Source organism: Somniosus microcephalus, chromosome 10 (assembly GCF_052327205.1).
Source record: "Somniosus microcephalus isolate GS21.2 chromosome 10, FLI_Smic_1.0, whole genome shotgun sequence".
In the NCBI taxonomy this organism is placed as follows: domain Eukaryota; kingdom Metazoa; phylum Chordata; class Chondrichthyes; order Squaliformes; family Somniosidae; genus Somniosus; species Somniosus microcephalus.
The window spans coordinates 159,898,480-159,913,213 of NC_140996.1; the positions used below are offsets into that span (position 1 = coordinate 159,898,480).

At 43.9% G+C, this 14,734-nt stretch overlaps 1 protein-coding gene across 6 annotated transcripts in view; it reads left to right on the plus strand.

Annotated features, from left to right (window-relative positions):
- Positions 1-14,734, plus strand: part of dync2h1 (dynein cytoplasmic 2 heavy chain 1) — a 996,931-nt gene that overhangs the window by 902,349 nt on the left and 79,848 nt on the right. For all 6 annotated transcript variants that reach the window (XM_085999037.1, XM_085999042.1, XM_085999039.1 and 3 more), the window contains one exon: positions 1,740-1,949. In XM_085999037.1, the coding sequence (XP_085855163.1) occupies positions 1,740-1,949 (210 nt within the window). The remainder of the gene's footprint in view (positions 1-1,739; positions 1,950-14,734) is intronic.

The window sequence follows — 14,734 nt, forward strand, 5'->3', positions numbered from 1 at the left end:
TAATGCTATGAACTCCTCTATTTGAAAGGTTTGCACCATATAGTAATCAGTGGTTGCAAAATGACATAAAAATGGATTTCCCTACTTTTTTTATTGTCAATTTATTGTAAGGACCAGTAACAGGCAGCAGATCCTGCTTCGCTGGAGCACTGTCACTTGCTACATATTCAGGAGCCTATCCATAACTTTCATAAATAATGATCAGTGTTTATTGTACATGTTAGATAATCTTCATTTACATCTTAAATATAATCCAAATCAAAATGCACTAGACTGCTGCCCCTTGCACTTGTTCTGAAATGTCAAATTGATAGCATTCTTAAAAAGCTCTCTTCTGAAAGTTGTGGTTACTGAGGGCATTGTGAAGGCTCCGGCCACAATCTTCCAATCCTCTTTAGATATGGGGGTACTGGAGGATTGCTAATGTTACACCCCTGTTTAAAAAAGGGGAGAGGGATAAACCCGGCAACTACAAGCCAATTAGCCTAACGTTGGTGGTAAGGAAACTTTTAGAGACAATAATCCGGGACAAAATTAATTAGCATTTGTAAAAGCAAGGGCTAATAAATGAAAGTCAGCATGGATATGTTAAAGGGAAATTGTGTTTGACTAACTTGATTGAGTTCTTTGATGAAGTAACGGAGAGGGTTGATGAGGGTAGTGCGGTTGATGTGTATATGGACTTTCAAAAGGCATTTGACAAAGTGCCACATAGTAGACTTGTTAGCAAAATTAAAGCCCATGGGATTAAAGAGACAGTGGCAGTGTGGATACAAAATTGGCGAAGAGACAGAAAGCGGAGAGTAGTAGTGAACGGTTGTTTTTCAGACTGGATGGAAGTATAAGTACTGTTCCCCAGGGGGCAGCATTAGGACCACGGCTCTTTTTGATATATATTAATGACTTGGACTTGGGTATACAGGGCATAATTTCAAAGTCTGTAGATGACATGAACCTTGGAAATGTAGTAAACAATGAGGAGGATAGTAGCAGACTTCAGGAGGACATCAACAAACTGGTGAAATGGGCAGACACATGGCAGATGAAATTTAATACAGAGAAGTGTGAAGTGATACATTTTTTTCAGGCGGCGTGTTATTGTGATCTGGAATGCACTGCCTGAAAGTGTGGAAGCAGATTCAATAGTGACTTTCAAAAGGGAATTGGAAAAAAATTACAGGGCTATGGGAAAAGAGATGGGGAGTGGGACTAATTGAATAGCTCTACCAAAGAGCCAGCACAGGCACAGTGGGCCTAATGGCCTCCTTCTGTGCTGTATCATTCTATAATTCTGTGACAAAGCACCACCCAGGACTTGAGAATATACACTAGACTGACACTCCAGTGCACTACTAAGGGAATGATGCTTTGTCAGAGATGCTGCCTTTTGGATAAGATGTTACATGGACAACTGGGACCTGCTTCAAAGTGGGGTTATACTGTTGGGACAGTAGAATAGAGATCTAACATGTGCTATTTCTGACTTGGAGGGGGCAATTTTAACCTATCTTGCCAGGTGGGAAACCCATGGTGGAACACTGGTTTTACACCCTGCCCAATATTACTCTGCATTGCCTTCAATAGAATAAAATTGCCCCACAGTGTTTGATATCTAAGCAATGAATTGAGCATAAAAATTCACTAAATGTCTTTTATAAAGTGGGAAAACTAACATTTTTCAATAAGTATTTTTAATTTTTTTTATTATTACCTTTAATATTGCCTTATTTTCTTTCCAGGGCTCTCAACTGATTCACCAAAAGATATCCCCTCCAAATGAGAAGCAGGGCTCCCCAATCCAGTCATTCATAGCCTTGGAACAATACAATGCCATTCACCTGGTGCAAAGCGTCCATCAGTCTCTGGCAGCAATGAGCAAAGTGATAAGAGGAACATCTTTACTGACATCTTCTGTGCAGAAGTTGGCCACTGCATTAATGAATCAAGAGGTACAGATTGACCGTCTGAAAAATGTATTTTTGTTTCATAATGAATTTTGTATTTGTTGCATTTTAGACAATCATAAATAAGCTGTTTACTCTGAGTTTCAGGAATATTTGGTTACACTCTTGAAGAATATAATAGATGTGAAATAAACAAAATATCCTTGATCCAAGTAGATGAGGTTAATAATATAGCAATAGTTGACATTCAAGGAATAGTCAAATAAAAATAAAACACTTCCAAACACTTGCAAAACATTTGGTTGACAATACTATGTATAGATGATTTCATAAGCTCAAAAATGAAGATTAAATGCTTTATCTAAATTAACTGGACTGTCCTGAAATTCCACACTATTTTCAGCAGATCTGTAGTGTTAAATCGAGCAAGTACCTCTTCAAGCCAGCAAATTGAGGTGAAGTTGTTTCTGCTGGTTTTCTGCCCCAAAATCGATCCCCTCAAATTTCCTAGCATGACTTCGCAATTCCTGTGATTCATCTGCTGAGTTCTCGTGCATCTAATTACCGTATATTATAATGAGGGCCAATGCTGCTGCAGCCCTTGATTTTCTGGATTTGTGTTGATAATGCACTAGGAGTACATTAGAATGAGAGGTATTGGGTACAGCTGTTACAACGATCAACGCAGACTGGCAGAATTGAGGGGTTTTTGAGCATGAAGACTGCTGAAAGTTTGAGTAGTGATTATTGCAGCGGGAACAACTTTTTGGAGCAATTTGTTTTGGCATTCAGCCTACATAAGAACATAAGAAATAGGAGCAGAAATAGGCCATATGGCCCTTCGAGCCTGCTCCACCATTCAATTAGATCATGGCTGATCTTCTACCTCACCTCCACTTTCCCGCCCTATCCTCATATCCCTTGATTCCCTTTCGACTTGCTTCTGACTGCCTGTGGGAGCGTGAGACCACCGGGAGATTTTAACCTCCCCCTCTCCTCCAGTGAGGGTTGCTGAGGAGCAGGTATGTCATTCCCTATGGGCAGACCTTTGTATGCCATTGTCATAGAAGAGGAGTAGGAGTGGATGCAGCAAAGGAGAGTGAGGAAACATTTAAGCTGGATCCACCAGATACTGCCATCCCCGCCCCAAGACCATAAAGGCAGTCAAGGTCCTATGAAGATCTTAGTGAGAACATGTGTACTAGAACAATGTGCTTCACCAAAAAGGCACAAGCGGAACTGTGTCACCTACTGCATAAAGCATGGTGGAGCAGGCTCAAATGGCCATATAGCCATAGTCATCTGCCTGCACTGCTCTGGCTGTGGCTATGAAGGTGATAATTGCACCAAACCTTAGTGCACCAGACAATTTTGGGTAAACAAGGAGCATTTCTGTATTATCACTCGATGTAGTATGGGTATATATTCGTCAGGTAACTGATGTACTTTTAAGGATAGCTGGGGAAATCATCGACCTTGGCATCACAGCTTTGCAGCAGCAAGATAAGACCATCCCATTTTACAGGTTTTCTGGCTTTCCCAAGCTCCAGGGTGTAATGATGTCATCCACGTTGCTTTGCAAGCTTCTGCAGTTAACCCTCTCAACTTCCTCAGCGGAAAGGGCTTCCACTCCCTGAATGTACAGATTGTGTGTGACAACATGCAGAGAATCATGCCTGTCAATGCATGATTTTTTGGAAGTTTCAAAATGCATTAAGCTCTCCTTGAGCTCGGCAAGGAAGAAAATCATATCGCAGATAACTTCTGGGTAACAAACCGTACCACCGCTACTATGGATAATGGCCTGCAGTAATAGTTGTGCTATAATGGACACACATGCCTCTACCAAAGTGGTAATCGAGAGGACCATTGGCATCTTAAAGAGGAGCTTTTGCTGCCTTGACCAGTAGGGGTTGGCTCTACAGTATGTTCCAGCTCATGCATCCCACATAGTTGTAATCTGCTGTGCTCTGCACAGCTTTGCCATCCAAAAAGTCCTGGACATGAACATCCCTGGGGAAGTAACCACAGAGTCAGTGTGAAGGGCTAGTTGTGCCCTTCACACTGACTCTGTGGTTACTTCCACAGAGTGAAGTGTATTTGTATCCAGGGTGCCCAATGAAGAAACGTGAGAGTGGCCAATGCATGGCCAACCTTGCCTGCCCTGGTCAGGTCGTTGAACTTCTGGCGACGCTGGTCTGCAGTTCTGGGGTAAGAGAGTTGGCACTCCCAGCTCCCTCTACATAGCACCAGAGACATTTATTTAAGGCTTCCTTCCATGGAGACCAAGCCTTCTGCTGCACTTTTCAGCAAATCTTGGCTTTTTAAACGCTGCCTTCTAACGTCCAAGTGCCCTCAGCACATTACTCCCATTTTACACAGGATGTGCACTTGCGATCCTTGAATGACTCATGAAATTCTGGTGAAATCCGCTTTGCCAGCCATCAGCAGGTGCAACTCTAGATGCATTGGCACAAATCCAATGAAGCTTGCCAAGTGTAATTTCTGGGCCCCTGATTCTGTAACACACTGTAACTTCCTCCAACACAACTGTTGTTTTACAGTAAATTATTAAAGAACTAATGTCCTCTTCTTCATCGTGAGTGCATGTGGTGCTCTGAAATTGGTTAGGGAATTGAAATCTACTGTTACCTGTGTGAATGATCACAAGAATGTAGCAACGATGAATTGGTTTATAAGAAATCTTGCAATACCCAGAGAAGCAATAATAGTAATGGACCATAACAAAAGGGATATTGTTTCAGTAAAAATATACCAGGATATTCTTGGGGCAGGCAGCTGCTAACGTGCAGCAGAAGTGTACCTGAACTAAGGGTTCAATAAAGTAGATGCGGCTCAGAGAGTACAGCAAGTGAACCTGGGAAATCAGTATGGCTGAGTGGCTATCTTGCATCTAGCAACATGAGTGTGATACTATCTAAAATAATACAGCATAATTATACCCTAATCTGTTTCAACACAAATCATCAGTGAATAATAAAAGCAGATGCTCGTGTACAGTCAATGTACACTTGTGATTATTCTTACTATTGGAAAATGGGTTTCTGTGAAAACTATCATTTCTAATTGAATTCTGGTAAATTAACCACCCTGTTCATGCCTGTGATCTTTCAACTTCACAGCACCAGACCTTGAATGAAATAGGGAAAGATTTTAAATTAGAGTGAAAGCACACATTTATCTAGGGTTTTCATTTGCTTTTAGACATACCCTCTCATCACCAAGTCTGCTTACTTTCAGTCCCCATCCACCACCACTCTCCTCCGCCTAACTGAACTTGTTCTTACATTGAACAAGTGACTCCTCTCACTTCATCCAAATAAAAGGCATCGCTATGGGAACCAGCATGGGTCCTGGCTATGCTGCCTTTTCATGGGATATGTGGAACATTCTTCATTCTAGTCTTATTCAGGTCCCCTCCCTCACCTCATTTTCTGATACATTGATGACTATATCGGTGCCTCTTCCTGCTCTTGTTCTGACCTGGAAAATTTCATCACCTTTGCTTCAAATTTCCACCCCTCCCTCACCTTAACATGGTCCATCTCTGACTCTTCCCTTCCCTTCCTCGACTTCTGTATCTCCATTTCTGGGGATAGGCTGTCAACCAATATTTACAATAAGCCCACTGACTCCCACAGCCACCTTGATCACACTTCCTTCCATCCCCTTCCTGCAAGGACTCTATTCCATTTTCCCAGTTTCCCAGTTTCTCTGTCTCCGTTGTATCTGTTCTGATGATGCCACCTTCCACACCAGTGTTTCCAATATGTCTTCCTTTTTCCTCAACCGAGGATACCCCTCCACCGTGGTTAACAGGACCCTTGACTGTGTCCGTCCCATTTCCCGCATGTCTGCCGCCACACGTACCCCTCACTCCTACAACCACAATAGGGTTCCCCACCTTCTACCCCACCAGCGTCTACATTCAATGGATCATCCTCTGCCATTTCCACCACCAAACACATCTTCCCCTCCCCTACCCTTTCAGCATTCCGAAGGGACCGTTCCCTCTGCGACATCCTGGTCCACTCTTCCATCACCCCCAACACCCACTCCCCTTCCCTTGGAACCTTCCCATGCAAGCGCAGGAGATGCAACACCTGCCCTTTCATCTCCTCCCTTCCCACCGCCCAGGGTCCCAAGCATTCCTTCCAGGTGAAACAGAGATTTACTTATACTTCTTTAAATTTAGTATACTGTATTCTGTGTTCACGATGCCGTCTCCTCTACATTAGGGAGACCAAACGTAGATTGGGTGATCGCTTTGCTGAACACCTCAAGCGTGACCCTGAGCTTCCGGTCACTTGCCATTTTAATTCTCCATCCCGCTCCCACTCTGACCTCACTGTCCTTGGCCTCCTACACTGTTCCAATGAAGCTCAATGGAAGCTCGAGGAACAGCACCTCATCTTTCGATTAGGCACCTTACAATCTTCTGGACTCAACATTGAGTTCAACAATTTCAGATCATAACCATTGCTCCCATTTTTTCGGACGGCAGGTAATGGTTCTGCTGTTGCCATTTACAGCACCTCTCAGCCCATCTTTTATGTCTTTACTTGTCCCATTACCACCCCCTTTTGCCTGTACCATCAGCCCTTTTGTCATTTAATCACTCCTGCCTTCCACCCTATCACAGACCTTCAATTTTGTTTTTTTCTCCCCTCCTCCTTTTCCCTGCCACTGCACTTGCTTAGGTTCTAATCGTGTGTAACATTTTCCAGTTCTGACGATGGATGACAGATCTAAAACTCTGTTTGTCTCTGCATAGATACTGCCTGATCTGCTGAGTATTTCCAGCATTTTCTGTTCATATTTCTGCTTACTTCCTTCTCCTCAACATTACCAGCCACTACCCCTATCTTCGGCCTTCTGCTGTTGAAGCCCTTAAAGCTCCAAACTCAATTACTCCAACAATCTCACAGCTGGCCTCCCATCCTCCACCCTCCCTATACTCCAGTTTGTGCAAAACTCTGCTCCACATATCCTGTTGGTACTAATTCCCACTCACCAATCGTCATAGTCCTCACTGACCTATTGGCTCCCTGTCCCCCAGTGCCTCAAGTTAAAATCCTTGCCCTCGTTCTTTAAATGGCTTCATAGCCCCAACCTATTTCTGCAATCTCCTCCAGCCTATAATCTCCACCCAAATTCTCTGTTTCACCGATTCTGGCCTCTTGTGTATCCCCACCTTCCTTCGCCCCACTGTTGGCAGCGGAGCCTTCAGCCAGCTGTTTAGAATTCTCTCTCTAAACATCTCCACATCTCTCTCCTCCTTTAAAAACCTCCTCAGAACCCATTTCTTTGACTAAGCCTTTGACCTTCCTAATCTCTGCTTTCCCAGCTTGACATCTATTTTCTAAATGCCTATCTGTGAATGGTTTTGGAACATTTTTTATTTTGAAGGCAGTATATTAATGAAAATTGCTGTTAAAACTAGCATAGGCACGTTGGGCTGAATGCTGCATTCTGTGCTGAAATTTGACTCTATGGGGGTAAAATTCAACTTTAGCAGGAGTACAAAATGAGTGACAGCGAATCAGCTGTCTGTTATACATCCCGCCCGATTTTCCTCATCATTAACTTCACTAGAAGGAAGTTGAATTGTACTCCACATGCCATGGATATGATAAGCCACACAGCAAGGAAATCACAGACAATTCAGTTAAGACATATGTAACTTTGAGGATTCACTTTTAGAAAGTTCTTGCAAGCCTCTACTCCTCTATTCATAAACTTAAGGTAATCTAGAACTCTGTGGCCCATGTGCTCTATCTCACAAGTTCCCACGTACCCTGTTTTCACCAAGCTGGATTGGCACCCTGTGCCCAGGCAATTGATTTCAAGGTATTCATTTTCAAATCCCTCTGCATTCTTGTCTCTTGCTGTCTCCATTGCACTAGCGAAGATTATTACTTCAGGGCACATGGCCCCGATTTTAACTGCCCCCACCTGGCGGAAATGAGTTAAAATAATTGGAGTCACTTACTGCCACTGATTTTCCACCTTCCTTCCTGCTGTGTCCCCATATTAACCTGCTCCTCTGAGCAGGTGAACAGGACATCCACAGAAAGGAAGCGGGGTCCTGTTTTAAATATGCAGATCGGGTCCGATGGTGTCATCACGACCCGATCTGGAATTTCAACCTGAGGGGTGTGGGGGGTGCTGTGTCAAAACCTGCCAGGAGTCGGATCCTGGGCCAGAAGAGGTCCAAAAAGTAAGTTTAAAACTTATATTTCAGGTTTTCTTGTGGACCAGGAGGGACTACTTTCCTTCCCCCTCAATCACGGCCCTGACCTCTCAGCATCCCCCTCATCCCTCCCGATTGCAGCTCCAACTTGTCAGCCTTCCCCCGGCCCCGATCTCTGAAACACTCTTCTCCCCTCTCACCGCCGCCCCCGATTGCAGCCCCGAGCTTCCCCCTCATCCTCTCCATTAACTGCCGGGGACCGTCCCCTTGGTTCCCCAGCTGCGGTTTCCTACCTCTCGTTTGTGCTCCCACCCGCCGGTTAGGCTGTCAATCTGACTGGCTGTTGGGCGGGAGACTGCAGCATTTTATTTAAATGAGGCACTGCCCTAAGATTGGCAGAGCCTCCACACCACCGGCCTTGCCACATTTTCCACGCACTACTGTGCTTCACCGCTTCTCCATTAATATCAGGGCCTATGTCCCTGCTCTTTGGCAATTCATTCGCAAAAGCATTCACCTTGCTACCTATCGCCCTCCTTTCAAAAACCTTCCAAAATCCTATCTTTTCAACTGTGCATTCAGTTTCTCACCCCCACTCAATTTTTACCATCTCCTGCTCAGCTCCACTTCTCACCTATGTGAACTGTTCCAAGATGTTACTTTACAAGGAGGTTGCTAGATAAATGCAAATTGGTGTTGTTCCTCTTCCTGTAATTGGTATATGATACTCCCACAAAACAGTCTTCTGTTTATTTTCTCACACTTATAGCACCATTCAAAGCATCAACTCTGACATAAAAGGAAAATCTCTCTTTGAAACAAAAACAAAATAGGCTGGAAATACTCAGAGGTTGGTCAGCTTTGGTGTGTATGTATGTGTGTGTGTATCTCCCCTTTGTTTTCCTATAGTGCCTTTCAAAAGGTTATAACTTATTGCATGTTTTGTCAGGATTTCCAAGAAAAAGCATGCTCTAAGAGCGAGAGCTAAAATAATTAATTTAGATTTTATATTAACAGTGCTAGACAAAATGAGAACAAGTAAGACTACAGGTCTTTCCACATCTACTCCAATGAGGGAAAATCAGTAAAGAAGCTTTGGAGTCAATAGATGAACTCGAAGGATTTCTTGCTGGAGCAGTCGATTAGTGTGTTAAATATTTGTAGGGCAACAAGGTCCCTCGTTAGCTATGATATTCTTTTACACCTTTTAGCTCTATTACATAGTCAAGAGTTTCATTTGCACAACATTTAATCCAATTTCAATATGTTAACAGACTTAATTAAGTACAAGCTAGAAGTAAGAAGAACTACAAGCTAAATTTTGGTGAAGTATGCAAAACATTTCCTTTGGGTAAAATGTTAATGAATGGTATTATTAGGCTGCAAGCTATTATGTAACATGTTAAATGTAAAATGTTACATTTTATTCAATTGTTTCTTATGAGCTTTAGAATGTTAATGCCCTTGAGACCCAACAGAAAAATAACCTGGAGTTCACTTTGCTATTGCATTAGTGAAAAATAATTTGTTTATTTAGAAGGAAAATAATCACAGTTGATGGTTTTTCTTTAATTGGAATCCCCGATGGAACTAGAATCATTCTATTTATTAAAGTATCTCTATTAATCAATACTGATTATAATATGTTTGAAATTAATAGCTGTCTACGAATGTTTCTCCAGCTAATGGGATGTTCCCATCAACCATGACCCCATTAACTGTCATAAACTGTAAGCCCAGTGGAATAAGCAGTGCCTTATTTTCCTCCTGCCCAGAAAGTCACAAACTTTAGTCCTAACTGCCTAACACGAGTCTACCTACATCACTTGGGTGAATTTTATCAGTTCCTAGTTGAATCACTAGTTGCATGCTGTGGTTGGAGCTCATAAAATCAGGACATATGAGGCCAAATAATGAGGATGCACCACCAGCTTGCCTGGTCTCATTTAAATATGAAAATTCAATGATAAAGCTTTGGCCCCTGTGTTTTGCTCGTTCAGGTGAGGCTCCACCCAGAGCACAAGCCTCGAATAAAAGCCGGGTGCAAGTGGAGTCCCAAGGGTTCACTTGTTGAAACAGGCTTTTCAAAGAGACATTTTCCCTTGCAGTCTGTGGTTCTTTTGGCTGCAGTTTACTCCATATGTTAGTGGTTTGCTGAGTGAGACATCTGTTTTTGCAGTTTTGGGTTTATTTCCCCACCAATATTTTTCTTTATTATTCTTGGTTACTGCTGGCATTGACATTGCACCTTACAAAAAGATGCGGATGGGTTGGGTACTCCCTTGGGGGGTTCAAATGTGTTGCATAATTGAGATGAGGAAAAAGACATCACGAGGAGCCAAAAATGTAGATGTAATGATCCTTAAAGTGTTTTAGCTATACCCACCAACACTCCAGCGCCTGCGTCAGAGGCGCCCTGCATTTGCCATCTTAACTTAACAAGACATGCTGCCACAGAGTTGTGCCATCTGTTGCGCAATGATCTGGATTCTGAATGCTTCTTCTCACAGAAGTGAAGGTTATCACAACATGTAGCTTTCATGTTTCCACTTTCTGCCAAGCCACCTTGATAAGCGTTATGTTTGTAAGGAACAGCACCATCATAATTTTTGCTGCGGAACGGTGACAGAGTTCCCTCGATTGCAAAGATGTGAAGAGTGCACATCTGTCCGTACCTTGCAAAGTTGCTGATGTACCTCTATCATTCTCTTTCTCAATGCTGGCCCATGGGGTTCAGCATCTGTGTCCTGCTGAGCATAGCTTACGGAGGACTGCACCCCTCTCCCTCCCCCGACGTGGATTCTCCACAGCTGTCCCTGCCACCAGTGTCTGCTCGTGCTCACTTGTGAATTGTGAATCACCAGGTGAAAACCCAACTAACGCTGTAACTGGACCCACCTAATTGCAAGTATTTGTGCTGGTGCATGGCTGTACATCCTAGGATAAGTACATCCTCAGAAAGAATGAGGTCCTCTGAGGAATCGTTCTCCGGCATCTCCAACAACTCTTGCTCTATATGTGAAGGCCCTGGAAGACAAGACAGGGATATGAAGACAACTCTAGTCCTCTCCCTCTCGTTTGCGCTCTCTTCTACAAGGAGCAAAAAACAGACCTGTGAGTGCGTGAAGGTCACATATTTACCTGATGGATGCAGTGAGGGTGACTATCAGACAGAGGCATCACATAGCACAAGGATTGATGTGAGTGACAGCGGTGGATAGACACACGGGGAGGTGAGAAAGTGCATAGAAACTAAAGGATGAGTGGCGCTGAAACTTAAATGTTCATGAGGAGTGATATGATGGACTATGCTTGGCAAGACAGAGTGAGCGGGGGGGGTGGGTGGACCACAGTATGTAGGTGAATCAGCAAATGCACTCACTTTTCCTGAGCTTGTTAGGTTTGTTAGGTCATTAAACCACTTCCTGCACTGCATCCAAGACCAGGGCACAACGCTCCTGCTGCTCACTTCCTCAGCCACCTACAACCACGCCTTCTTGGTGACAGCAGTAGGTTTCTTCCTCCCATTGATGGCGAAAAGTCTATCCCTCCTGCTCCTGACTGCACCCAGCATTAATTCAAGGGAGCATCATTGAATCTGGGTGCTGCTATTGGTCTTTGTGAATCATCCTAAACATCTCCTGGCTCCTCCAAGTTCCATTTCTGCATTGGCCCTTTAAATAGTAGACTTCAGATCACGTCATGTGTGTGTGCATCACGTCTGCTGTGCAGCTTGGAGATGCGAAACCCGGAAAGTAAAATGTAATGATCCAATCAAGTTGAAGTCCGGAGAATCTGACCCGCTAACTTTACTTCCAGGTGTTTCATACACACACAATTCCCCCCCGGCTCGGGACCAGCCTTTGCATTTATATCGGGGCCCTGGTGTCAATGCAGAAATTTTTTTAATTTGTATTTAGCAACAGAAATAACATGCTAGTAAATCAACAACTATACAAATCCCAAAGGGTCTGAGGACCCCAGTTTAAAAATATATGAACTTGAGTGGATAAGAGTTCTGTGGTGTATGTGCCTTTAAGAGCCCCAGGTGTGCGTAATGCCTGTAATTGCCACTTGGGCTATATAAGCCTGTGTATTGTGTATATCCTTTAGAAACCCCCCCCAGACTTTGCTTAGTAAATACCTATGAACCAACTCCTGTCTTCAGTGTCTTTATCAACACACGGACACTACAGTGGCGACGAAGTGGAAACGGACTTACCTGCAATTCGGCAGCACCTCAAGGACATCGATTCCTCCGGCGTCCAGAAGACTCAAGGAAGTGAGAAAAGCTGTAGTTCACCAGCTGGCCAAGCTGGTGGCAGGTACTGCGCTAATCCTTCCTGGGCGTCAGGCTGGGGCTCCAACGGCGGGCTCTACAGCTGAGACAGGCAGCGAAATCGGAGGCAAGCAATAACGGACTGGGAGGGAGTACTCGGGAGACGGCCGGCGCGGCAAGCAGGTCAGCGTTCAGACCTCCGGCGGGAACGAGTCTCCAACAGTAAATTTTTTTTTAAAAATAAAGAGAACGGAAACCGCAGTAAACAACGTTGTTATCAACAGCAGCAGCGGGAAAGCGCGGGAAGCGCCATATCTTTGCTACAGAAAAGAAAAAAAAACGCGGGAAGCGCCATATCTTTTCTGAAATGCCTAAGTCTGGCAATATTGATGCTTTTGATAGCGAAAGAGAGCCTAATTTTGGCAATATTGATGTTTTTGATAACGAGATAGAGGATTGGACCACATATGTGGAAAGAGTGGAGGTATATTGCACCGCAAATGGAATAGAAGATGAAAAAAAAGCTTCAGTGCTTCTGGATCTAATGGGCGCAAAGACATACAAGCTGTTACGAAACTTAATCACTCCAGCCGAACCGATGGACAAGAATTTTGAGGAGATTGTTGATACCCTACACTGCCAATTCGAGGCAGGACTGGCAGATTCTCTGCGAGACAAATTCATCTGAGATCCCCTAAGTGTAGAAACACAAAAAAAGGTACCTTCTGAGAAAGATTTAACACTGGACAAGGCTTTCAGTGCAATAGGAGCTGCAAAGATACAGCAAAGGCCACAGGACTTCGGCACCCATGAAATGACGCGGGGTTTCGAGAGATGTTATCGCTGCGGCAGATCCACCCATGACCAGAGGGACTGCTGGTTCAAGGAAAAAGCATGCAGGCGATGCGGAAAGATGGGACACATTCCACGTGTGTGCCGATCTGGAAATAAAAAATCCACTAACAGGAAAAGAATCAATAAGGAAAAGCACAGAAAGGTACAAATGATGATGACGTCATACCTGAACGATTAAAAGACATCTTGGCCAACGCCAAGGTAGTGTTTCAAGAGAAACTAGGAACCTTGAAAGGCATCACCGCCTCAATAAAAGTGGAAGATGCAGCAATTCCCAAGTTTTTTAAGGCAAGACCGGTGCCATACGCAATTCGTCCAGCAGTCAAAGCAGAGCTGGAGAATTTGGAAAAGGCAGGCGTATTATCTAAAATAGATTGGAGCGAGTGGGCAACAACCATCGTCCCAGTCATGAAGAAAGCATTGAAGGGTGATGGATCTGAAGAACAGAGAAAAATTCGCATCTGTGGAGACTTCAAGGTGACTGTAAACCCGGTCCTTCACATGGTACAGTATCCTCTTCCGAGGATAGAAGATATTTTCGCCTCACTATCCGGAGGGAAACGTTTCACCAAAATTGACTTGGCACAGGCATATCTACAGATGGAGGTTGAAGAGGCCTCTAAAAAAATATCTCACGATAAATACACACAAAGGTCTGTACCAGTACAATCGACTGGTTTTCGGAGTAGCATCCGCTCCAGCTATCTGGCAAAGAGCTATGGAGCAAGTCCTCCAAGGGATTCCGGGGACTCAATGCTACCTAGACGACATCCTTGTAACAGGAGAAAACGACAACGAGCACCTTGCCAATTTAGAGCAGGTGCTCACTAGGCTGAGAGAACGGGGCCTACGAGCAAATCGCCCCAAGTGCGAATTTTTCTGAAATCAAATATCATATTGTGGCCACATAATAAATAAGGAAGGGTTGCATAAGTCACCTGAAAAAATTGAGGCGGTCATAAAAGCCCCAGCACCTGAAAGTGTTTCGCAATTAAGGTCGTTCCTGGGATTAATAAATTACTATCATAAATTTTTACCGAACTTATCAACTCTTCTACACCCTCTTAATGAGCTGCTACAAACAGGAGTAATTTGGAAATGGAACGAAGACTGCAAAAATGCCTTCCATAAATGCAAAGACTTAATCACATCCAAAGAAGTTTTGGCTCATTACAACCCATCACTGCCGATCAGACTGGCGTGCGATGCATCCCCTTACGGCATAGGAGCAGTATTATCGCATAAATTCCCTGATGGCTCGGAACGGCCGATAGCTTTTGCGTCACGCTCATTGAACTCAGCTGAGCGTAACTATGCCCAAATCGACAGGGAAGCACTCAGCCTGGTATGGGGAGTAAAGAAATTCAACCATTACCTACACGGACAAAAATTTACCTTGTTGACTGACCATCAACCCCTCATCTCCATATTCAACCCTAAAAAGGGTGTTCCCATTAGGACAGCACAAAGGCTACAGCGGTG